At 38.4% G+C, this 27,312-nt stretch overlaps 2 protein-coding genes across 2 annotated transcripts in view; one reads left to right on the top strand and one right to left on the bottom strand.

Moving 5' to 3' along the window:
- Positions 1-27,312, bottom strand: part of TG (thyroglobulin) — a gene marked incomplete at both ends in the record, with an annotated part of 152,758 nt that overhangs the window by 30,276 nt on the left and 95,170 nt on the right. The gene's annotated exons all lie outside the window — the stretch shown is intronic.
- SLA (Src like adaptor) lies at positions 5,172-25,522 on the top strand. Its single transcript, XM_084283095.1, has 8 exons — positions 5,172-5,274; positions 10,537-10,625; positions 16,208-16,307; positions 19,334-19,420; positions 20,737-20,840; positions 21,529-21,660; positions 23,024-23,156; positions 24,101-25,522. Exons 2-8 carry the CDS (start codon positions 10,565-10,567, stop codon positions 24,318-24,320), a joined length of 837 nt encoding a protein of 278 aa, XP_084139221.1. The 5' UTR covers positions 5,172-5,274; positions 10,537-10,564; the 3' UTR covers positions 24,321-25,522.

Raw genomic sequence — 27,312 nt, 5'->3', positions numbered from 1 at the left:
CCCAAGCTCTACAAGTAAAAGAAAAATGCAAAATGTCTGTGAATATGTTTGCAGGATGAGAGGAATTCAAGAGGAATAGGGCTTGTTTGGAACCTTATTCTAGCTGTGGATGTTTTCCCTTCTTTGTGTGAGTGGTTAGAACAAGCTTACAAGCTCTACTTATTTTTTTTTTCATCTATTTTCCATGGTGATGGCCACTTCCTCAGTTTGCTTTTTTTGATAACATCCGCATTCAGGAAGAATGTCTTGCATTCAGGGTTTGAAAGAGATGTGGTTTCCAACTACTGTTATTCATATTTATTTTGTATTGTGACTGGACACAGGCAGTAGAGAGGCTTGGGACATCACTCAAGCAGTACTTGGAAGCAATAGCATTATGTTCCCCCCACCCCAATGCATCTGAAATGCTTTTCATGCTTTGGAAACAAGGCTCCTAGTACCACGGAATTTAAGTAAGCAAAGCAGTACAAGTTGCCTGACTAACAAATTCATATCACAGTTCAGGCTCGTTGTTTCCTGATCCTCATCAAAACTAAAAGTCAGCCAAACAAAAAAATGACTCAGGAACAAATAAGTGAGAGCAGAAGCTGGATACTGCCCAGAATTAAATGTTTTCCTTTCTGAGTCAACAGTTTTTACATTAAGCAGAAATCTTCCCTAAACATGGGAGCCACATTAGAGGCAGGATCGGACACAGAGGATAACACAGTTGCACTTATAATTTCTTTTGGTTTCTTTCTCTATAAAACTATTTTTTGTGTGTGTGAGATTAGTCCTAGTAACCAATAATGAAGGAGTTGTGTGCTTAAAAAAACAGCACTGTTTAGACAGAAGCAAAAAAAGTGGAGGGACTGTTCATTTCTATTACATGACACCCATATTACCACCAACATGACAGAATCATGAATCAGGAAACCAAAAATCATGAGATCAGCTCAAAAAAAAAAAAAAATAAGGAGAAAAAAAAAAAAAAAACGACAAAAAAAGAAACAACAACACTGTGTTCTTTTTGTTGGTTCTCTTCTTTTTAACTCTTGGGAATTCTCCTGTACCTATAAACACAAGAACTAAATTTTACATTTAAATTCAACAGCTGAGATCCTCACATAATACTGCAGAGCAGTTTTTATAAAGTAAACCTCTAAACAATAAAAAATATACAGTAAAATTGTGAAAAATAGCCATCATATCACCATCAGGTATTTCCTATCTCAGTACCCCTTGACCCTGTGGAGGGGGCTCCATGGAAGTTGACACATGCATAACTCTCGTTTCAATTGTCATTGCAGACTGACCCACTACCATCAGGGGAAATTCTGATGACATTTTTGACAGTGACCAGAGGAAAGCACTCAGTACTGAACTGCTGAAAATGTAGCTGCAGCTATCTTGTGCAATCCCAAACAGCAATATTACGCTCTTCCTCTGAATTTATAGATTACTGGGAACATTGCAGAGAGTGTTAGGCAACAGCACATAATGTAGCAAGCGATGACATTGCAAAAGGAAGGCAAAGCTTTCAAGTACTGTTTAGTTCAGGGACCAGCAGCTTTGCAAGCATTCTCTTTCCATAATTAGAGGTTCAGCTGGACAGAAGAAATTGAGATGCAAAGAAACACTGCAGCTTACAGTGGTGAAAAGCTGATGAATCAAACCAGTATCACATGAAGACTAGTCCTTGCTTTGATGTTAGGCTGTGATCAGCTGAGCGGAGGCTGGTGTCTCTTGCAAACCGCTCTCTTGGGACATTGCAGCTCACAGATCTGCACAGATACTATCCCCTCCTGCCATTTGTTGAGCACATCTAACTACTCCTGTCTAGGCAAGCCAAGTTTTCTGCTTTGGTTTTCTGACAGTTCAGGGACTTTTAGTTAAATAGCACCCCTTGCTGCTATTCCGATGAGATTATAAATAAAAATAAATAGCCCACTACTGTGAAGATGTACCTCTGTCTCCCAGCATACTGGGAAAAGAATATTCCCATACGTGCTGCAGAGCTGAACCTCTTTTAATTCCTCATTTACTCTGGAAACTCACTTCCGCAAAGTTTTTCAAAACTGATTCACAACAGATCTAATGATTAGAAACTTTACTGCAACTAGTTATCACCCACACTCTGTAAACCCCAAACCTTCTTCCTCTCCTCACATCATGATCTCTGCAAACCCTGCTTGAGCCAGGTTCATCTCTTTAATATGCCCTTCAAATTAACACAGTTCTGGTGCTTGTAACACTGTGGAGTCCTTTTGAAGCTCACTTCATTTTTGCCCAGAGGCATACTACGGACAATACAAATAGCAGTAACAGTTGCATTACCCTAAAAGTTAGATTTAAATATATCTAATGAAAATAGTCAAACCAATGAAATGTCCTGATGCTTCTTCTTTCCTAAAAGGGTAAGCTGTACAGCAATATTTTATTTGTTAGATTGTGTCCCCATACAGCTAGGCACTCTCCAGGCTCGGGTGCATGCAGTTCACAGCCAGAAGTATCTGTCAGACCATCTGCTTTGACCGCCGGGATGGCTGAAGCTCTTCCATTTCCTGGCTGCTGAGCTCAAGTGCTTCCTATCACTTAACACAAGGCTTACATTTGGCTAAAACCTGATCTTGCATAAGCTGGCTTCAGAGCCACCAAGAAATGGACACCACAATCTTCTCCTTTGCAGCTTGTGCCTGAAGATAATCACTCCATTGACAGAAAACGGCACCTTATTTATGTTTGAGGATGTCTTCAGTTTCAGTTAATAGCTTCTATTGCTTTCACTGACAGATTAAAGAGACTGTTTGTATCCTGGTTTTTGTTTGTTTCCTGTTTTTTTTTTTTTTTTTTTTTTTCTCCTGCAGAAATGAGCAAGTTGCAGCAAACTGACCACTAACTCCTTTTTCCATTTAGCTTAATAGATTGTTCTACAAAGACTAGATTTAAAGTATTTTCAGAAGTTTTCAACTTGAGGCTTTTTTTTTTTTTTTTTTTTCTTGTAGGGTTGTATTTCAGTATCCTGAGTTTCTCTTCTTTACACATCTAATTCTGCATAATGGCAGGTGCTCCAGAGTCACACTTACAACACAGCCAGGTGGCAGGGCTGTATGTGAAGACATCAATGTCATTTTTTTCCAGGATTTCACACAAATTCTGTCTTCAAGAATCTGGAGGAGTAGAAAACTTTGGGACTGACTCTGAGATCCTCTATCACAGCTAATAAACTATCTGGGAAAAATAACTGGCAGATGTGTGGCAAACACTACTGCACAAAGTATGATAGGACATCAGCAGGTCAGTACAGCAATGGAAAGAGGAAATAAATATTTTCTTCCTCTATAGCCATCTATTAGCACTGTGAATTCCAGATTAAAAAGGGGGAAGGGGAGCAGGGAGGGATTCTCTGTCTTTCATCAAAAATAACTTTTTGAAGATTTTCTTTTTTAGATATGATTCTTGCAAAATCCCTCTTTGCTGCAATAGGAGGGAGCCTTGCAAGCGCAATGCTCCCCTCTCTCAAGTGACTCACTGGGTGCCTGCCTAAGGTTAGTGACTTGAATAACAGGATATGAACACTTTTAAGATGATGCGTAAAGCCCCACTAAACTTACATCAAAACTTTCTTCCATTTAGATATAAACATTACCTTATCAATTATCTTATCATTTAAAATAAGGTAGCTGAATGCATCAAGAGTGTAAACTGGCTCCCATCACCCACAAAAGTAAATAGCTACCAGAAGCAGGCAGAAGTAACAAGGAAATGGATAAATTTATTTACCATCCTTCACTGCAAACTCATCTGTTCCTCTAAGAGTTGGAAACAAACCACAGAGGAGATTTATCACGTTTCTAATGGAGCACATTCTATTAAGCAAATCCAACTTCTTTAGTGTGAGTGTCTCTTCCTCTCTTTTCTGCTGAGTCCTGCCCCACTTGTCAATGGATGGTGGCACATAACCTCACCCCTTGTAAAGGCACAAAGACAACAGAGACCACAGATATAGGTCAAAAGGTTCAGGAAAAGGCAGAGTTCTGCCCCAGCCTATTCCCATGTCTGGCACAGACGTCCCCAACCCCTGCTCTTTTAGAAATTTCGGAGACATTAATATATCCACTCAGTGAACGCTGTTAGGGAAAGTGCATGCCATATCTCTGGGATTTGAAGAAAGCAATAGGGTCCTAAACAAAGTTTAACTGGCTGGGATAGTGATGTTACATTATGGTAAAGCCAACTCCCCAGAGCACTGGCTATCACTTTTAGTTGTCATCATCAAACAGACGGGCATTACAACGACCACTTGCTCAGAGCTGCTCCAGCATGAAGCAGGAACTCGACTTGTGTCTGTTGTTTTTGTTTAGTTGGTAGTTTATGCTTTTGTTAGTTTTTAATTTACTGTACAAAATAGCTTATATGAGTTTTTCAGAACATATCTAGATCATAACAGCAAAGGGCAAAACTCAATAAATCGCTCCGACTTTTTCATTCACGTCTGCAATACTATATTCCCAGAAGGCTTTAGACATATTCGTATCTTGGTTTCCCCACCTCAGACACTGAGATGAGAGAGGTTCTGGGGCTCCTGTTTCACTTTATACAACATTGATGTGAAAGTATGCTTCACAGACAGGCTTTTAATCCATGTTCTTCCATTGCTGATATTGAGCTTCAATTATGTGCAGACAAGAGGTGTTTCAGGGTGCAGTGTAAAGAATAAAGCAAACCTTGGGTTCCCAGTCAGGCTCAGTAAGAGTGAGAGACAAACTTTTTTGCCTCTTCCTGTCTGTCTGGCAAAAAATAGTAATAATTAAAAATAAAAATAAAAATAGCAAAGCTACATAAAACAAAACTGTTGGGGACTGAACGTGACTGGATAAATAAACTTTGGAAAAGAGAAAGAGGGAAATAAAAAATACCTTTCTGTGTAAGTAAGGTAAAGCAGGTTATTTTGCTCATATATGTGTATATTTATATCTGATTAAACCAGTCCTGATGCAATATGCTGAAAACCTCCCTGTTTTCCTCAGCCCATGGCGTCTCGAGTAGTGACTTGCAACAGGAACCTCATCTGTTGCAAACACTTTGAGCCTTCCTTATTTCTCAGAGAGGAAGTATGTGGCCTGTTTGGCAAATGCTGCTCTACATGACAGCGTGAACTTCACAACACACTCATTCGCCCGGCTGCTCCTCGCCTTGATCAGCTAAACCTTGCTGGCAGCGTGAGAGCAGTATTATGACTACGGCTTTTTTGAGAAATACTGCAACCTGGAATATCATGCCCAGCATTTAAAGGTAATCATTACTCTGATACATTTTAGATTATCTGTATATAGGACCAAATCTTCCAATGTTTATTTATGTAGAAGAGAGCTTTATTTCCTTAATAATGACAGCATTCAGACCATGGATTTCAAGTACCGTCTAAGGTAGAAATAGAAAAGCCTGCCTTGATCCTTTTCACAAGGACTAGCACTAAGCATAGAAGGCAAAAGAAGTATTTCTACTGAAAGCTGGCATTAAGAGACATGCATAGGACCTTCTGCTGAAGCAAACTGCAGCTCTCTGTAACACAAAACGTGAGAAATGTCTCAGACAGATTAATGGGCTTTTTATTCAAAGTGTTAAAAGTTTGCATAATGTGGCATTTGTGTTGTTTCACAGCACTCAGATTTTGCATGTGTCTGTGAATTACCTTGACTGCAACATTACCTTGCTCTTTCTAAGTGCAAAGATACAAGTGTCTCAAAGCTGAAAGGATGCTCATTTTGATTAATGACAAATTAAGGGAAATTCACCAAAAAGATACAATTTAGTAAATCAAAACTGATTTTTTCCCCAAAATAAGAAATGACAGGCTGTTGGTGTTTACATTTTCAAGCTAAATGGGATTCATATATTACCTGTGAACATTACTAAGAACTAAATTTTAAGACCTTGAAGGTATAGATGTCAATGTCAGGTAGCAAAAATAAAATCAGGTATAACATCTCAGGAATGATAAATTTCCTCATTTTACTGGTCTGCAGTATTCTTTGTAGAATGTCTTTACTCGAGTGCTTATTTTGTCTTTTTATTTCTCATTATTTATGTTTCTTCAATATTTACTAATTTTAAGTCATTTGAAATAAAACTTTGACAAAGTTCTTATAAAGCAATGGAATTTCCCCTATGCCATGATATGTAAGTACTCCAGAATGACATTTTCTCAGAGAACAGATTCTGTGAGAGGAAATTATTGTTAGTGTGCTGCTTGCAGGAACGGAAGGTGTAAATTGTACCACAGGTTTTGAGACACATGGTTTAGGTCAATGAGATTCCAGTCTTGAAAGGTGATGGGATCATATTTGCCGATAGCTCTGCCCCTGACAAATAGGACACAAAGCAGGATTGGGGCTGTAGATGTTTCCTCACCTTCCTTTTTTTTTTTTTTGGTAGCAAAAATAAAGTAGTAAAGATGACTAAATCCCAGTAGTTGTGGGTTTGCAAACAGTTATGGCAGCAGCAACCTGATTCCCTTAAATGTCATATGTGCAAATGGAAAGGGCCAAAGCTGGGGAGATTGCAAATGTGGTCTTAATGGTTAAAATCAAGTTTCCACACAAGCCTGAGGAGGTGGCCTGTAAACGGGCAAAGCTACCCTTACACCTACAGGTAGAACTGGGCTTGGTGTGCAGCCCAGCTGCTGCACTCCTCTGTGTAACGCCTGGGGTTTCTAAGACAAGATATCTATCACTTCACCTTAGTTCTTCCCAAATAGCCATCAGTGGACAGTTTTCTTAGGGTCTGGTGTAATTATCTGCTTGTGCAACAGAGGATGCAACCTCTAATTGTATGCCAAACCCTGCGAACCCAGCAGATGTAAGTCAGACGCAGTCCCTGGAATAAACTCTCCATTTCAAAAGAATATCATCTATAAAACTGTCATTGTTCTTCTATTTACTGAAATGATTAAAAATGGGCTCAACCGCAAGATGCTTTACAGTTTCCTGTAAGTCTATTTTTGCAGAGTATCTCAAAATTTGAGAAAGCCACCATACAGTTTATCGTATAATGATATAATGAATTTGGATTGTGTTGTCAATACTCACCACAAGCACAAGATACTTAAATGATCAAGATCTATCATGTACTTAACAGTCATGTGCAGTGTTACTTTAGAAATACTTAGGACACTAATTCATACACTGTTACCCTAAAAACGGTGATATGAAATTGTCAGCGGGCAAGTACAACAACCTTCTCATCTGCCCCCCTTCAAACAAAACTTCACTTTTCTTCCATTTCAATTCCACTTTCTAATATTTCAGAGTTAAGCCATACCTCAGGACATTCATTCCACCATCTTTGACTGGACTTTTATAAAAATTTAAAAATAAGCACTTTTACTCTGCCCAATGTGTAATGACAAGTGTCCTTGGTGGGAAAACCAAGTCGGACATGTCATTTTCCTTTTAATCACTTTGGATTAGCAAATCAACAGCAGCAGTCACAGTTTTCTATTTGTCTTTCCTTTTTTCTTTTTCTTTCTTTCTTTTTTTTTTTTTTTTTTTTAATTGAATACTTCTGCCTTGAGTCTAGAGAACATCTTAAAGCCTCTTCCACCTTCAAGATTTAATGCTGCCACCAATGGTAATTAGTGACAGTGAAACTTGGCACGGAAAATGTTGTGAGGCAGAGCAAACTGTCTGTCACGCTAGTGACATCACAGTCCAAAATGCCATTGCTCTTCACTATTACTGTAAGCACCTTATAACATTTTTGTTTTCCATAAGTCAGATTCTTCCATCTCTAACATAACAGCACTGAGCTGCATGCTCCTTCGTCTTGTTGACTTCAGAGTTCCTTTGAGAAGAGCAAGGTCATATAAAGCAACGATTCGTACAACAGAAGTGAGCAGTTTAGTTTTGGATGCACTCTTCAAAAATACAAAGTAGGCACATGGTTTTGTCCTGGACTCCTAGTCCTTCTGGTCTAGACAGCAAGCAGTTTAATTCCCAACAGCATAGCAGCAAACCTTCAAAAGCATATCAGGTATTTTTAAAGCAACATTTAGAGTTCAGACACCTAAATACCACCTAGGAAATGAAGGTGCCTTGCTCAAATGTGCCGTGCTTTTAGAAAGTTGGTAAGTACAAGGTAAAATTTTCAGAATTCTTTCCGTCATGTACAAATGCTCCATCTCACTTTCCAACATGACTCAGGCACCCTTGATGCAGGTATCCACTGCATCTTAAGAGCATGAAAAAAGCTCTTAAAAGCAGTCTGTCACAAGCCTGATCACTAGTAGGATGCCTTGCTCTTCTGGCCCTTAGATACCAAGAAATCAGAATAAATGGGCACACAGAGGTAGGATTGCATTAATTTTATTTGTGTGTGGTTTTGTGACACAAAATTCAAGTGCTATTCTCATCTAGATAACAGTTGCATGTGTTAAAATTCTAATCAGGCGTAAGATACCCATGCTGCCATGCTTGGCACCTATCTGGAATTGCACAAGCCTTTAGTAACTGTGGCTTAGCATCAGCTTAGCTAGAGCTGAACTGCCCTTTTAAGTACTGCAAAAATATGGTTACTACAGCACAGATCTCAGTGAAGGTTATCTGTCCAGGTATTTATCCCAGTTTTCTGGCTGAGCTTTTCACTCCTGCTGAGCTCTCTATTGTTGTGCCCAGGAAATTTTGCTGGCTAATTTGAAGATGCGTCACGAATGTCTATAAAACCATTCTATGATTATATCTGTAGCTACCGTATTGGCTACACTATTTCTGTCTGTACTTGTTATTTTTAATAGTATATAACCGAGGAAAACATTGAAGAAATTAAAATTAGTTCTTGTGGAAAAAGTATTCAGAGTTAGTTTGGGAAATTATAAGCCTGCAGATAGACAGTGGCTACCAAAATGAATTCTCGGGTTAGTTTTCAAAACTCAGGTGTATTTAAACAGAGAATAATTTAGTGTTTTCTACCAAGGGAAGCCGTTTATTATTTATCCAAATAGTTTATTTAAGGTTACCCTTGTATTATTATTATTCTAGATTTCCTAGATAAAGCAATGGAAGAGGTTTTTATTCTTGTGAAAACAAATTTCAGGCATTTTTCAGAAAGACATTTGTATAGCTTTATCCTACACATGTGTTACAAACTACTATCTGAATGCATACAGTGAAAAGGAGAATGAGCCCTTTGGTCGGCGAAATAGAGACTTTTAGTAAAGAAACTTTGGGAACAGAACTAAAAAGCTTGAAAACTGTATGAGGCAGAGTCAAACTGTGCACTACCATCTGTTTTAGCACATATCTACTTGCATTTGATAAGAGGCAAATTATTTTTTCTTTAGAAGAGTATTTTATTCTGTAGGGCATCTCCCTAAATTCTCACTAATATATGAAATATGTATTGTACTAAGCAATATACTCAGTTTTGCCAATCTTATTCCAAAAGACAATTAGTGATAAAGCATCACTGTTTTCAGCACTACAGCTTCTCAAGCTAGACACCACTCTAACACCGCCAGGCTCTCACCTATCATAAGTAAAGAAGAACATCCCAAAGACAGCAATCATCTTTGAAACATCTATGCTTAAAGAGATAGAAAGATAGAGATTGCACCTTAGTTTAGTAGAAACACACAGGATGCTGCCAGATCTCCTGTTATCACTTTCATGGGGCAAATAAAATAATCTTTAAAAAATCATTAGTTATTAGCTAGTGGTGTTGACGTTTTTATTTTAAATTAAAATTTCAAATAGATACAGCTTATTTGCCTCTGCAAATATTCAATAACATATGACAGCTTCCAATCCAAAGGCTACTTCTGCCAGTTCATGGACAATTAGGTTCATGGAGAATTAGGACAGGCAGAGGAGAATGACCTCTCCCTGGCAATATTTAATTTCATGACTGTCTGATGCCGCATTTCTTGTACATCCACCCAAACTTTGCAAGACACAATTCTGAAGAATTTGCACCACTCGCTTGATGCAGGAGTGTTTCGAGATCAAACACTTTGAGGCAATGTGTTACTTTTAAGAAGGAAAAAAAAAAAAAAAGGAAAAAAAGAGGTTGGGGGGGAACGTTGCCCACATTTGCTGAGATCACAACTGCATCAGAAGAAAACCACTGAGCAACATTCTTACTGCTCGGCAATAAGGCAACACAGTACCCAGGGCTGAAAAACAGATACGTCAATCTAATTAATTTCTTTGTACCTTAAGAGCTCCAAATGTTGTAAAGAACATTTTGTATCTAAAATGACTGTACAGGCATGGCTTTGCTGTGACTTCCTATTGTGCTGAGGTACTGGTAATGGAAACTTTTACTACGCTGCGTTCTTCTGAGCAACTTCCCTAGCTGTGGTTTTCTGCTATTCCCCTGATAAAAGCACCAAAGTGGTGAGAGTTTAGCAAATATGTAAAACTCTCGCAAGAACTTGACAAAAGAGTTCTCAAAAACAAAACCATATAACATCGGAGACACCAAAACTGGGTCATTTCTTATGTGTTGGCACAGCAGGTGTTATTCTGAAGTTTAATTTCAATGTCTCCTTTGATTTAGTTCTGAAGAGCTTTGACAGAAGTACACAATGGGAAATACTATGAAAATGACGAGAGCCTCTGCAGAAACAAATGTGGCGAGCCAAACAGGTAAGCACTCATTTAATTTCTTTCAAGAGAAAAAGATGTTCAAAATATATGGTACATTCATCTGTGTGTCTTCCTTCATCTGCCTGACATAGAAAAAAAACAAGGGCATGACTTTGCTGTGGGAGAAGGAGGGCATCCTGTAGACAGTGTTTGTTTTTACAAATATTCCAGCGTGTTTTCTAAACACTTTAAGTAAAAAAATAAAATACTTTAAAACTATTATTTGCTGGTGCACCTTGAAAGATGCTCCTTCTGATTCAGAAAAAAAATGACATGCTTTGGAAACAAGAAGCACTGTATTTTGACAAACTTCCGTGTGATATTTTATGCAGTTTTTCTTGAATTTGCTTTTTTTTTTTTTTTTTTAGGTTAAAACCCTTAATAATGTCATACTTGCACTGAACCTGAAATCCACTGTTAGACAGTTGTATTAAAATTAGCGTGCAACCAACTTTCCATGTCACTAGGTTTAAAAATAAAGGTTAAGGGAAATTATGCATTTTACAGGCCAAGCTTGCAAAGGGGCATTGAAAACACTTGCCCCATGCATCCGCACATGAAAAATATCATGCTGTACAGAATCCTGTGGGCTGGCAGAGATCATGTGTCTGAGTAGGAAAGCAAGAGAGTTTCATTGATCTTTTACTCCCAAACAGCAAGTGAGTAGGTGGAGAGTAAGCACAGCCTAAGATATCATACCTCAATTTGCCAGAGAGGTGGTAAAAGAGCTGCAATAAATCATTCCCAAGAGGCGTGGAATAGAACACAGTTTTGTCTGTTTTTTTGTCTTTTTTTTTTTTTTTTTTTAAGCGTCAGGAGGAAGGTGTTAATCAAAATCTGGGGGTTCTCCATTAGGATGCTCCAGTTGTGCTTCCTGGTTTTGTAAGGATAGAGAATCAGGCTGGTTTCATCACTGCTTGAAGGAAATCCATCCCTGCTTCTAGCATGGCCAAGATCTAGCTGACACAGGCAGCTGTATAGCCCTGGGTGCTAATAAAGCATAGACCAAACACCGATAATGACATATAACATGAACTGCCCATTTACTATTTATATAGAGAACCTACGCTGATGTTCCTAACAACTGCCATCACAAATACCACAACCATTAAAACAGAGATATACATCCACTCAGAGCAGGACTTTGTAGGGATATGAGGGCTTATTGCCATGGCCAAGATCTGAAGTTTGTGTTTTTTCCGTACCTGGTGCAAGTCATGATTTAGCAAGACTAAAGCCAACTGCTTCCCTTCCAATTACATAAATAAAACCTGTCTCTAAAAGGTAACTCAGTAAATGTTGGTAGCACAGTGATCTCAATGGGAAATTACCCATACAGGAATTAAGAGCTCGACATGTCTAGCACTTGTAGAGAGTTGCTTTGTCAGATCGCACCCAACCTTCAGCTCTCCAGTATTAGTGACACCTGCTAAGGACACAGGGAGGTCTCAGACACTCTCACCCAGCTGAAATTGCACTGGATACTTATGTTTAATTAACCAAAGCCAGCTGTAAATGTCTGCAAAGGTCTTGTGATCTCTTAGTCTAGATCAGGCCAGTATCTTTCATAAGGGTTTAAATGTTGTAATTGAAGTCAGGCATAGAAGCATCAGTACTGTCATCCAAATCCAATGGAAACAGGTTTTTGAAACAGAACACAGTACTAAAAGCATCTATTGTGGTTAATCCAATGATTTTGTATCTATTTGTCTCCCTGGGAAGATCAAACTACAAATCATATTGCCAAACACTGAATGTTTCCCTTCAAAACCAGCCACCTTTTACTTTAAGAGAGGTGGAGGATGCAATCCACAGACTTACAACAGCAGCCCAAGCAGTTATTGGGAAAAGCAGGCTCGTTTCAATAGAATGGAGGGGAAATAAAATAGAGGGGAAAATAAAAGAAATAATACAACAGAAAGGAAGAGAATAGCAGATAATTGGAATTGATCCGCAGTGTTAATGTACTTGTCAGACCCCTGTAAGTCCCTTGTGTGGTCTGAGAGCTGCACTGAAGGCATAACCTTGTGCTTTTCTCACCTCCAACACATCATTCTTGGTCATAGAAAAAAGGAAAAATGCATAGCATGCATTTCCCCAGGAGGTATCTGGACTCCAAATACGACTGCAATGCATCTGAAAGCACACTGTGTGGGCATCCCTGACATAACTGAGGTACAGACACCAGGGTAGTTGCAGCAGCAAGGCGTCATCAGGGGTTGTGAGCTCACCCCCTCATTTTTCCTCCCTTGGGACCCTGAATCAGGGGTCAATCCTTTTCTCAGCTGCATACGGCTGCACCTGCATAACTCTCAGTTCCTGAGCTGGCTGGTTTTGAACTAATTTTGGTACACGCCATTGCTACCCTGCAGCCACACCTTGTGGTTACTGCAGCACAGGCAACCACCCAGACACACATGAGTGCCCTCTTTTACCCTCTCTGGGATTCGCCATGCCATAAATCACAGCATTCACGCTGTAGGGCTATGCAGGGACCTGGGTTTGGATGCAATCCCTGTGCTCTCCCCTCCTCTTTAAAAGCGATTTGTAGCCCACTCACAGCTGGCCTCTGAATGAGTAATTTGGGGCATGCAGTATTCAGTCTCACACCTTTGCAAGACATCTAGTACTTGCAGGTATCTAAAACTACTGTGTATTTCATATTCATCTTTTACTGCTCAAAAAAAGAAAGGAAAAAAAAAAAAAAAAAAGAAAAACTGATTCAGTTGAAATGATGGTACTTCAATCTTTCCCTTCTAACTTTTATGTTGTTCCATTTTACCTGTAACATACACACTCAAAGTAGGGAGGAGAGGTTGTGTTAGAAATAAACTCAGTCAATTCTTTTTTCCTTTGCAAGTTGAAAGTGTGGGGAGCTCATCAGACCAAAACTATCAGAAATTTAGATGTGGAGAAAGAGGGTAATTTGTCTAGTCCCTGCTTCGAGGCTTTTGTCTTTGAAAGAAGCTCGTATGGGTTTTGTGAGTGCAGTGGGGTATTTCACATGACCAAAAAACCCAGTGAGGTTTGATTTAAATACCAATTAAAATGAGGGCTTGTTTGTTGATTGGAAGCCTTGAAAGGGTTTGGTTAGTACGTTTCCTCTAATATAAGTACACACATTTTAAGAGGCAAGGTTTGTATGGATGCTGCAGCCAACACTATGATTAATTCCTTCCTTTTCAGAACTACAAATTAACATGCAAAATTGAAACAAAAACAGATATAAAGATGAAAGTGTAAGTAAAATTGTGCAGATCTTCCTAGGGTAGAGAAAAAGTCATGTACCCCCCAGTGCATAACGAAATGCAAACCACCACATACACAAGGCAGAAAAAGTACTTGTTTTCCACACTTTCAGTATGGAAACAAAACATTTATAAATAAATAGCTTAAGTTTTGTTTCTTCATTAAAAAAAATAATAATCTAAATGCATTTTCATTAAGCTAAAAAACTAACATTGAATTGTACTACTCTCTAACAAACTGCGATGATAAATTAGATGATGGCACTTTATCCTCACTCTGCAGGTCTTACAATGTACTTTCTGGCATTTATGTCTTGTAGTCCTGGGAAAACAGATCACTATCTTGAAAAACATTCAGCACTAATACTGAGGTACCATAAGCCTCAGGTATTACAGTGCAGTTTCATAGACAGAGATGTATAAGTGTTAGTGCATAACAGGAAAGCAATTAAAGACATATTTAGCAGAGGATTTCTTCAAGATAGATGAACTAATTACAAACTGAGTTACAGTAGACTAAGCACATCAGTTAGCTGATTAATGTAAAGGTACTGGACTAGTTCTCTTTAATTCAGTGATGCTAATCAACTAAGAAAAACATGGTAATACTAATACAAAACACACTGACAAACTAATCCATGTCTACTCTAGACTCTACGCATCCGTCTATCCATAAGGATGCTTGCTAACTGTATCATGAGACTACTTCCATGGACAACAGCCATCAAGACTAAACATGCTTACAGTCACTTGGAATATGTGTTAAATCATCTACTACATTCTATAACACTGGTTCCTACTTCATAACAATGAAAAACTACTCAAAATTAACTGAGAATATATTACTTTTTACTAGTTTTAAACCACAGATGTAGAATGCCTTATCACATATTCTCACTATCACTACTGTAAGGATAGCTGGAAGTGTTAAGATTCTCATTTTGAAATGGTTGTTCTCTGAAGCCTTGACTGTTTCCCTCAGCCTTTCATTATTATCATTATGAGTTACTTGTAAGGTCCTAGATGCTGGAAACACAGAGCCAGTCTCAGACGTAGTTCTAGATGTTTTTCCTCGATTTCACTTAAAACAAACAAACAAAAAAAAACTGACTTCCTTAAAAAAGGCAAGTTAATGAAATAGCTATATTAAACAGGTAAATTAACAAGATATAAACGCGTATCTATATCCCTAAGAAATTTCTTTATCTGCTCCCTTTAATTCATTCCTATTTTTGCACATGTTGAACTGCTCAGAGTGGGCAAAGACAGAGAGCTGTCCACCTCTGCAAATATACTGTTAGATGGTATTACTAAGGCATGGGAAGCTGATCCTGCTTGTGGCAGAAGGAAAGTTTAGTCTCCCCACATGCTGGTAGAAAGATGTATTTATTGCTCACCTCCAGCAATAAAAGTAGGCAGTACATTGCACGAACCCTCTTGCCAGGAGGTCCAAAAGCTCAAAACACACAGCATCATACATTTCTGAATCTCCCACCCATCAGCCTTTCCTGGGTACCACAGGCTCCTGCTGGATGAGGAGCTCTTAAACATTTGATAGTCCAAGCTGTGTCCATTGCCCGAAGTATACTCCTCATCCCTTGGGATCCCAAGGGACTCGGTTCATGTCCTGTATGGTGTAGTGTAGCCCAGAGTCATCCCAAATGATGTAAAAGGCCTTCTTATCTCTTTAAAGACCTCAGTTCTGCAAATTGCAGTTATACAATGATTAATTACATATTTTGTTTCTCATTAGTGGAAATGAGCATCAAGTGGTACCTCTAGAACAGTTTCCATACAAGGGGGGAGAATAAAGATCTGTCTGTTCATTAAACTGATGGCAAATGGGCAATAATAGCCATGCTCTCATTGACCTTAATCTGAAATAATTTCATACCTTCCAAAACTACCAGCAATGAACTGAAAAATTCAGCATACATCTTTTCCTTAAAGGAAAGCATGGTTCAAAATTGTAGCTGGAGGCGTTTAGAGACAAGGACATTAATCAAACTAGGTTTCTTCCTGATACTACAAATACTTCCTCATTTTGATAGTTTCAAACTAAATATGTCCTTTAAATATGGTAATTACTAGAAAAAGTGGTCTAAAATTATTTAGTTATAATTAGCCAAATGCCCTTTTTAAATTTCTAATATCTTCATATTCTTCTCCAAAGTTATAGGCTCATCTTTAGCTCTCTATGTTTACCAAGTGACATTTTAGTGAGATTTTTTCCCATATTACTTTCTATAAAATACAGTATAGACAATGAAAAATCTATTTCTGTTTCAGAACATTATCATCTTTGTAAGTGACATTTTCATCCTTCTTTAACAGCTCAGGAGAGTGATTTCCTTGCCGTCATCTATGACTATCCCTCAGCAGACATAAGCCAACCTATATTTCATGTAGGAGAGAAACTGCGTGTGCTATCAGAGTAAGTTGATCCATTTTTTCAAATTAGGTTTTATTACAATTGATGCAAAGCTATGTTTTATGTAGCTTCTGGATACAGTTTAGCAAAACAGAGTTCAAACTCTGCAACAAAGGATGCTTAGCCATAGAGTAAATTTTCCTAGAGTCTAAAGATTTGGGATTTTAAATTTTTCTTAGATACTTGGATTCTTCTGAAATGTCTTCTCAAGCTGGATTCCTTAAAATAGGAATCAAAGCAGAATTCTGCTTTGAAAAATGATTTTGAGCAAATAACCTCACATTAGTGGGAAACAGATTAAGAAAAAATAATTTGAATCAGGTAGAAAAGGAAAATGTTTCTGAGTTTCTTCACTTCAGGCCTCTCTGTCTTACCCTTTTCAATCTAATAGTTTCTTCATGATTAGGACCTTGAATTTTGCTTTACATTTGAGACACCTTTAATAAAATAAAATAAAATATATATTTTTAAATTCAATCTGCATTTTCTTAATGGGAATAAAAAAATAAATGTTTTCCCAGCTGGTTCTGCTAAAAAAAATAATAATCCCAAAAGGAAGTAGGCTTAAGAACACTAGCTTAGACTGACCTTATGTACAGTATAAATACTGCCACACACAAGAATAAGCACACCTTCTAAAACAGAAGACAGCGGCCTTGATATTCTTTTATGCATAACTTGTATAAGCACACAGTGACCTCCTAGGAGTCACTCAGCCCCATGGCCCCTGTTTTTACAGCTTAAAAAGAAATGAGAGATTTCAGTTTTGCAGCTGGCAAAGCAGATGGATTCAATGGGAGACCAAAGGCATTCATAGCAGAGATATCCTCTGAGGATTTCTAAATTAATGGCAAAAGTCTCTGGGGAAGTCAGAACATCAAAAGGCTGGAGGACAGAAGTACTTAAGAGAAATATCACAGATGCTTCATGAATTCTCAGTCTTCTCCAGACCACTGTGACCTCCTATGGCCTTTGTCAGCAACAAGACACAGAGCTATATGGACTCAGAGTGCCTGAAGTTATGTTCTGCTGACATGCTGCTTTTCCTAAACCTGGAGATCACAAGACTCACGCAATACCACCAGAAGAATTTATTTTGCTGATGAGAGCTTCCCTAAATCCGGGGTGTTCTGTTCCGGTAATTTCTAGCCAATTAAACCTTGCTTATGTTTGTGTAACATTTAAGACATGGTACAATTGCCTTACCTTGGAAATCCCAGCTTAAAGAATCACTCCTAACTTTCATCAGCTGTGGCCCCTCATAACACCACAGAACTACATCTACCCATGTCGTTGTGAATGATACATGCTGCATATCATGCACATACATGTGGTGTATGGTATGACCTGCTGGACATACAGCTTCTAAAAGAACTAGGCTTTTGCAGCTGCAGTTTTTATCATGTTTGTCTGTGGTGCAGCTATCAAGAACTTCTGGTAGTGAACAAAGACCAAAGTAAGCCTGGATGGGAGTTTTCCTGATTTTGACCAGCTTGTGCACAGAAGAAAAGATGCTTCAATGCTCAATGCAAAGCACAGTATCCTATTCAAGGGCCTGTTCTGCCCAGCTGGTGTATGCACCAGTGTTAATGGGAACTATTTGCATACAGGCTCTTGCTGTACATAAGCTGTGGTGTAATTTTTCTCCCAAGTCATTCAAAGAAGCAAAATACAGTGGAAGAGAAGAGCACCATGTCACTACCAGATGTACAACTGGATTTAGCTTGCACTAGTTGGACCTGCTGTTTGATGGACCAGCTCCAGTGATGTGCCCCAATCTACATAATTTCTGTGGCTTCTGCCCCAGAAGCCACTCTGGGACTTTTAATAATCACAAGGATTTTATAGCATTAGCAGTATTAGAATTTGTAAGAAGGTAGATGCTGAGTATCTCAGATTTTTTGTTCTTCCAGTTCTTGGTTCTGGCTGGGAGAGTTGTGGGGAAAAAAAAAAAGGGGGGGGGGGGGGGGGGGAGGAAGGGAGGGAGAGGGGAAGAAGGGGGCAAACAAAATGACATAAGCTTCTCATGGGTTATTTCAAGTCAGATAGACAGCTGCAAACAACACTTGCATGGCCTGAAATTTCCAGCTCAGTCTTCTCCTTTTTCCTCAGCACATACATTCTTGACCACAGAGCCAGCCACTATAAGCCAGAAAGCATAATTTAAGTGTTTCCAACTCAGCTGCCTTGACCTAATCTAACCAAGCATTGGGTCTGCTGTGTAGGAATTATTTGGGAGCATTAACTGCCACATTAATGGCCACAAAATGAGTATTTAAACACTACTATTTGAATTCAAACCCTTAAAGAAAAAGATGGAGAAAAAGCCACCAGTTATTGTAGTTGATCATTGCCATAAAACCCTTTCACTAGTCACTAGAGCGCTGCAACATCCCTGTGAAAATTCTTGTTACTCTGCCCTCCCAAGGGACTCAAAAGCGAAAGCCAGTACTCAATTCAGCAAGAGCCTAAGATAGATCAATGAAAAAAATATGCCTGGTCACCTACTTTCAGCTATGAGGTCTTTTTTATTGGAGCTTGGTCAGCAACTGAATTAAAAGGGAAAGAAACTCATGAAGTAGTTATATTAGATTAAAAACCTGTTTGCAGGCAGAGTTCATTTGCTGATATTACAGGAGGAATTACAGGGTTGCCTAGACACAGCATACTCAGCCATAATCTGAATGATTTGGATACCAAAGAAGTCCAGCTGTGGGAAGACAGAGCACAGCATGGCTTAACCACTGAGTATTTACCCTTCTTCTTTTAACTACAGAAAAAATATTTTATTACTTATGCAATTGAAATAGAACAAAAGCAGCTTATTTCTGTGTCCAAATTTAATCCTAATGTAGGATTAGAAGTGGAACTACTCTAAGTGAAAGAAACTCAGGTCCGTTTCTAAATATGCAGATTCAAAAACACAAACAAAAGTCTACAGTGTAGGATGTAGGTCTTAACTCATTTCTAAAATGAGGACAAGCTCTGAAAGTACATCTGAAAATATCTATTCTCTTGCTTTCACACAGTGAAGGAGGTTGGTGGAGAGTCCATTCCCTTACAACAGGTCGAGAAAACTATATTCCAGGAAAATATGTAGCAAAGGTTTATCACGGGTAAGTAAATGCATTTTCTTTAGCCTTCCAACACTACTTTTGTACATATACCACACTGATTAGTGCAATTTGGTGTCATAACAAAAACAACGCCAAGAATGAGTAGGCTGAAATTTTATTTGATAGCCTAATGTAATTACCCACATCTCACTTTCCTTGAAAACTGATATCAAATTAATATATAAGTTTAGAATATATGAAAATGAAAATCCTAGTTTTGAATAACTGGAAAGATCAAAAAGACCTCTGATGTCATACAAGATACTCAAAATACTTCTGCTGTGTGGACTGGTCTTTAATTTTAAGTCCATGGATAAAGAAATTCTGTTTACAAAGAACCCTTAATATTGACAAAAAGTGTATTTCTAGGCCACAGATGCTTTCAAGAACATAAACTCTCACACAGGAAGAGCTAGGACTCGTTCAAAGTTTTCATGTTGCCCTAGACACCAGTCCGGAAGAAAAACATTAAAGCATACACTTAAAGCTTTTCTGGAAAAGGGTTTTAATAGCTGTTTAATTTTAAGCATATGAACTGTGAACTTCACTGGAATTTATACATGTGTTTAATTTTTAATATATTCTATATCCTGTTGGAATAGAGATGCTTTCCAAATTTTGGGGCACAGATATGGTTGTGGAAAAATACTGTCTGTTGTTTTCCCAAGACCAGGTCAAACAAAACAAAAGAACTATTTTATTTTAAAGTACTAGTAACTCCTATACCAGCATGGCAAGCTCAGCTACATCATTACTCACTAGCTGTGGCAAAATACAGCGGTGCACCAAGTTATGAAGTAAAATTAGTAGGACTAATGCCGCTTCCCTTTATCCAGAAATCCAATTAATTTAGAAGATTAGACTGTACCGTAAAATAATTTTATTTTATTTGCGGTATATAAATATATAAAATACAATTAAAACAATAAAATAGAAGTTGCCTAAATGAAAGAGAGGGATTGAACTCAAGTATCTGTAATGCCACAGATATGCCATCAACATACCACATGGATATGTCCCTACCAATCTAGATAAAGACATCTTGAAAAGTTTCCTTTCCCCTAGTAAGTCTAAACCTTATTCGTTCTTGTCATAGTCTCACAAAAGTTATTCAAACTCAGTACATGAAAAAGGAGAGCAAGATTTTCTCCATAAACTGAGGAAATATGCCTGGACATAGTTGAGAGAAAACTACAGAAAGCACAGTGTTATTTTTGCAGTCACTTTCCTGGCTAATGCTGCACTTTCATGGCCACATGCTGCTCTCTTCTTCACTTGTGCCCAAATTTCAGAATTTGTGTTTTCCTGCTTCACAGCTGGTTATTTGAAGGGCTGGGAAGAGAAAAAGCAGAGGAACTTCTACAGCTTCCCAACACCAAGGTTGGCTCCTTCATGATCAGAGAGAGTGAAACTAGGAAAGGTGAGAAATATTTTTCCCCTTGATCTCAGGCATTAACAGTTTTATAACCTTTAATTCTCTCCCTATCCTGCTCCGCGTGGATCACCTCAGATCCTTAAAAATGTATGTAATGGGAAGGCAAAGGCACTCAGTGCAGCATGCCAATCTTTCACCAGTCACCTATGGCACAAACAGTGCCGTAAGCTGGGTTGATGGCCATGGAAAGTTCCACAGGCACCAGCACAAACAAGACACAGTTGTTTAAACATTGTTATTTACTTTGGTTGCATGCAAAGCTTATTAAGCAGTGGGACTTTTCAAATGGAGGAAAAGTCATAGCTTTGCCTTGGTCTACAAAAAATTGGCTGAAGAAGCCATAAAATACACACAAAGCAGAGACTATGTAAACAGGTAGTTCTTTCACGCACATTTCAAAAATTATGTCTAATATTATCAGGGTTGCTTTCAATCCATTTTCCACCCAGCCTGTATTTGCTCTTATGATTGCCCCAGTCCAGGAGCAGGACCTTGCATTTGGCCTTGTTATATCTCACAACGTTCAACTAGGATGGCCTCTCTGTTTTGTCAGATCTTTCTAGGACCTTTTGGATCATTGTACCACATTTGAAAGATACATTGGTTATGGTCACCACTTGCCATGCAGAATTAGGACCCTACTTTGTTGTAATCAGTTCTCATGTTTTTCCAGGATTATATTCCCTGTCAGTGCGGCACAGGGAAGTGAAGCATTACAGGATCTTCCGCCTCCCAAACAACTGGTATTATATCTCTCCACGGCAAACGTTTCAGTGCCTTGAAGACCTCGTGAATCACTACTCAGGTAAAAACTACTGCAACTGCAGAACAAATATATTTTCCACTAGAAACTTGAAAACTATATATCAAAGGTCCAGAAATATGAAGTTTTCTTTATGCCAAAGACTTGCAGCTACTACCATAGAAAAAGTTTAAATCTAGATCCGGCTGTCATTTATACCAATATCAGTCCAGTGGATGGCACCTGTTTTAATGACTGTTTTCTGGATTTATGGTAATCTAACCTGTGCCAGAGATATGTTTGCAAACAACACAATTAAGTGGCTGCAGTTGCCATACATTAAAATGAGAAAATTATAAGATGAAAGAGGAAGAACTGCAATAAATTAGTTGTATAAAAGTTACAAGAGAATAATAGGTTCTGTTTTAATTAGTAATTTAAAAAGTGTAAAGGCACAATGTTTGCATGTTTCAGGGGTAAATGAAAAAGCATGTTGGCCAAAGAGTATGCTTATAAACTGGAAAGAAAAAAAAAGAAGGGTTGCAACATACTCACTTACAAAATGCACAAAAGGAAATTTCAAGTCCAGTGATATAAAGTGAGAAGTAAGAATTGAAACAGGATAATATTTTTCTATACATTTCAGTTACCTGACACCTTTCTCCATTTAGAAAGAAGCAAACAATCAAACCCTATGATTCTCAAAGAAAAACACTCAACAATTTACATTTTTACTTGAGTTATATCTACAAGAGCTGACATAGCGAAATTTAGCTCTCCTCATTCCCTCACCATCAGCTGATGCAGCATCTCACCCTGAAATAAGGCTAAGAGGTCTAAAACATCAGCAATTGCCATAACATTCTCTACTTGGGCAGAAGAACATAATGTAATGTTCCTAGTGGGACAAGGAGGAGAGAATAGAGAGATGAAATACAGATGAATGCAATCTGAATTTAACATGAACACACAAACTCTGATTCATTTCATAGCCATGTTCCAAAGTAAAGTAGGTACACATACAATCCAATCTCAGTGGTTGCATCTTGCATCTATTTTGTACTCTGTTTGCATGACTATGATGATGGAAAGCAAAAGCAGAACTCACAAAGTACTCAAGAAACTTGGCTTTAAGTCCCTGCTCTGTCATAAACTTCCTTCTAGATTTTTGGCCAGTCACTTAAACTTTCTGTGTCTCAGTTCCTCAGTCATGTGGGAAACAGATTCCTTGTTAAATTAAAAGGCAAAGGTATGAGGAAGAGAAGTTAAGGCTGTGTTATACTGTCCTTCCTGAGAATACACATTTTATTGATTACTACTACTACTGTGTCCAGAGGTGTTTACTTGAGCACGCACCAGGGAAGCAAAACAACAAAGAGAACAATGAGCAAGGATTAACTTTATGTGTATTCATTTCCCTATTCAGAAGTTGCTGATGGCCTCTGCTGTGTCCTTACAACACCCTGTCTTACCCAGTGCACTAACAACAACAGCGTAATGAATCAAGTTCCTCCTGTGGTCATGTGGAATAAAAACTTCAACTGGAGAAGCATTCACAGGTACCACAATGAACAGACTGCCATAAACAACAAATTCTTTTTCCAGCCTTGTACGTACTAGCACTTACAACACAGGAGAAACAGACGTTTGCTTCTCCTAAAACCAGTTTCAAATATTCAAAGTTGCTGGTAGCATATGAACCCATGAGATTTGGATGTCCAACTCTCTGATAATCTTAGTTCTCTAACTTTTGGAAGTACAGTTAACATTAAATAATTTCTCCTATCTGGACATTAGTATGGCTGTATATGCAGTCTCACTGGGACTCTTGTGTACTCTCCACTACAGGGGCAGGAGTAAGAGGCAGGCCATAATCCATTGTCAGATCCATCACTAAAGGCATACAAGCCCCTGTAATCAGAAATTTTTCTGCCTTGTTCACCTAGTGGCCACACACAAAGCAACAGAATTGTAATGAACGCATTGTCACATCTTTCCTGTTGACTCCCATTTCACACACAGCCCAAATGAAGGTTCATGAGATTTTTTTTTTTATGTCTTGACTGCAACTAGAGAAAATAGGTCAGGTTTCAGAAGCTGGTGAAATAACCACTTTCAGAAACAAAAATACCTCTTCCTTCTGAAGTGTAAACTTCCATCCATTACCCTTAATTCACAAAGCATTTTCATTTGCATACAAATGCAAGAATTTTTTTTGCAGTATTGAGGCCTTTTTTTTCCTACAAATTAAGAAACTATATACATGTTATTTTCCTTGCTGATGCTCAAAAACAGTCAGATGCTACTGTTGTATTGTTTGAGAAAATCACTGAGACAGATATGTCAGGTGACTTATGAGCCGGGAAATTTCTTATACAAAATTAACATTGTTTGGTTTAAAAATTTTTAGTATTAGACTAGTTAGTTAGTATTAGACTAGAATAGTTAGTATTAGACTCTGTTTAAGTAGCTGAAACAGTAATTAAACTTTATTCTTTTAAAGGCTAGAGATGACTGAAGATACTGAAAACACACTGGCAGCAATAGATGATTCTTGTCTCAGCTATGGCCTGAGGGAAAGCATCGCTTCCTACCTCTCCTTGACAGGGGATGACAACTCTTCTTTTGTGAGTGCCAGAAAGAAGAAAGCCCAGTCTCTTATATACACGGGGAGCAAGCATAAGAGCGCCCTTCACTTGCCACCTACATACTACGAAGACTGAACCTAGAGGGGTAAATAAAAACTGAGGGATTAAAAACAAACAGCAACCAGAGCACCCTGTGGTCTTGCAGTCCTTCAACAGCTGAGAGATACAAGTGCACCAGCTGATGATCAAACGCTGATTATGCTTCTGCATTTCCTCTTCTGAACATTAACCAGAGACCTTCCTAAAGGCACCATCCTAGCCATGGCAAATGCTAGGAGTGTGCCCAGCGCACCTGAAATATGACCTTGTTCATAAGCAAGACAAACTGAGACAAACTCTAAGTCAGGAGTCAAGTGAGGCAGAGGACTCTTCAGTAACGGTGATGCCCACCACTGTACAATGATAGGAAAGGACTATCTACAGCTCAATACCTTAATTTAAGTCTTAGTCTGGTATTTTCCATGAGGCTAAACCATGTTTACAGAACCTACCTATACTGAGAGGAAGAGCCTTTTTCTTCTTCACATGTAATTGTTCATTACTAGTGATGTTGGGTTGGAAAGTCTCCAAGAAAATATCAAATAATGGGCATCCAAGGGACACTTTACATTGACTCGATACATAATTTTTACATATATGTGTATACGTCTGTCATTTTTACCTTCTAGGAGAAAAATGAAAAGTTATTGAATCTCCAAGTGGCTTTTAATTCAACTGGTGGGAATGGTCTGCAGTGTCACCAAAAGGTCACAAAATGAAAAAAAGACTTAACTCACAGAGAAGAGCAGTTCCTGCTTAGCCCTGAGATAGGAGTACAGGCATATCCAAAAGCAGAATTTATCTGGTCATAGTCTAGCAGATATTCATCAAAGAATAAAGTGGTTTTTGTTTGTTTAAGTGAAAAGCAAAAGTTCTTAATATCATACCTACCTGCAAGGGTAGGCTTGCAAAAGTGTGACCTTTGAAAAAAGAACAAGACTTTAACCTGATCTCTGGAAGGCACCCCATATTTATGTATAATATTTATATTAATATCAGATTTTTAAATAATTAAACTAAGTGAGCAAATCAGAAATACTGGATATTAAAGAGTTTTCTGAATTTCTTGTTTGAAGAGAGTTATGTGAAATAGTAATGACATTTCATCAAATTGCTTAAAGACTTCTTTAGGCAACTGGGTCGATTAAAATCTTATAGATTATAACTTTTTTTTTTTTATATATATGTACCCTTTGTTAAGTTGAAAAGAAGAACAATGCATGGCCCTTTGAACCTCATTTGTGATTGCTTTCTAAATCAAGTAGTCACTCACACCTGGGGGTATAAGATGCTACAATTTATATACCTGAGTGGAGATCTTTTCAATCCATTGTTCTGCTATACCATTTTGCACAAATCTGAGTTTAGAGACATAGCCAATTGGGTATGTGTGTATATATTTATATATATATTTCTTCTGTAAATATATTTCATCGCAAATGTGTGCTATACAGATCTTATAATAGATCATTTGCACTAGCAAGAGAGCAAGAGAAGTTCAGAGATCAAAACAGTTCACAGCCTATTTAAACGTTTTTCAGTATTTAAAGGATGAATGTAATTTGGCTGATAAACCTTGAACAAAAGGTTTGAACACAAAGCAAAATGAACTCAGGAACTCTAGATGTTTGTATAATCTCTTTACTATTACTGATTATTAATCTGTTATTGTGGCAAGTGTATTTTAACCAGTGAAATGTGTATGGGGAGCATTACAGATTTCCAAGTCACAACTTGTATTTATTCATTAAAATAATATCTAGTAGTTACTTTGTCTTGCTTTTAGAAAATCAGAAACCTGGCAGAAAACTATTACAAGCTCCCAGTCTTGCAATGATACACCAAGAAGATATCTTTGATAGAACACAACAGAAGAATCCAAGAGTCCATGTAACCAGACAGCACTTCGAAAACACTTCAGTCTCCACTCTGTAGGAAGGGGATAAGACGTGTTCTGATGACAGGTACACAGACTCACAGAATGGTTAAGGTTGGAAAGGACATGAGGAGGTCATCTGGTCCAAGCCCCGGCTCAAACAGGGCCACCTGGTTGCCCAGAGCAGGTTGCCCAGCTCCACTTCCAGGTGGCTTCTGAATATCTCCAAGGAGAGAGACTCCACAACCTCTCTGGGCAACCTCTTCCAGTGCTCTGTCACCCTCACAGTAAAAAGAGTGCTTTCTGATGTTTAGACAGAACTTCTTGTGTTCTAGTCTGTGCCCACTGCCTCTTGTCCTGTTACTGGACACCACTGAAAAGAATCACAGAATCACAGAATTGTCTAGGTTGGAAGAGACCTCAAGATCATTGAGTCCAACCTCTGACCTAACACTAATAAGTCCTCCACTAAACCATATCGCTAAGTTCAACATCTAAATGTCTTTTAAAGACCTCAAGGAATGGTGACTTCACCACTTCCCTGGGCAGCCCATTCCAATGCCTAAAAACCCTCTCAGTAAAGAAGTTCTTCCTAAGATCCAACCTAAAACTCCCCCGGCACAACTTTAGCCCATTCCCCCTCGTCCTGTCACCAGGCACATGGGAGAATAGACCAACCCCCACCTCACTACAGCCTCCTTTAATGTACTTATAAAGAGCGATAAGGTTGCCCCTGAGCCTTCTTTTCTCCAGGCTGAACAAACCCAGCTCCCTCAGCCGCTCCTCGTAAGAGCCTGGCTCCATCTTCTTTGCACCACCCATTCAAGTGTTTGTAGACATTGACAATATCTCCCCTGAAGCTTCTCTTCTCTAAGCTGAACAGTCCCAACCTTTCTTCATAGCAGAAATGCTCTAGTCCCTTAATCATTTTTGTGGCCTTTCATTGAACTCTCTCCAGTAGACCATGTCCCTCTGGGACTGGGGAGCCCAGACAGCACACCAACTAGATTAACTAGACTTTTCTGGCTAGAGATAAAGTAGATTAATTCTGTAATCCTTGGTGTAATAGTGTCTACATACAGCCTATATATACATCTAGATACATGTCTAGCTGTATATTCACAATTTTTCCACATTTATGTGACATTGTAC

The sequence above is a fragment of the Netta rufina genome, assembly GCF_964035555.1.
Source record: "Netta rufina genome assembly, chromosome: 2".
NCBI classification, from domain to species: Eukaryota; Metazoa; Chordata; class Aves; order Anseriformes; family Anatidae; genus Netta; species Netta rufina.
This window is presented reverse-complemented; position numbering and strand designations above follow the sequence as displayed.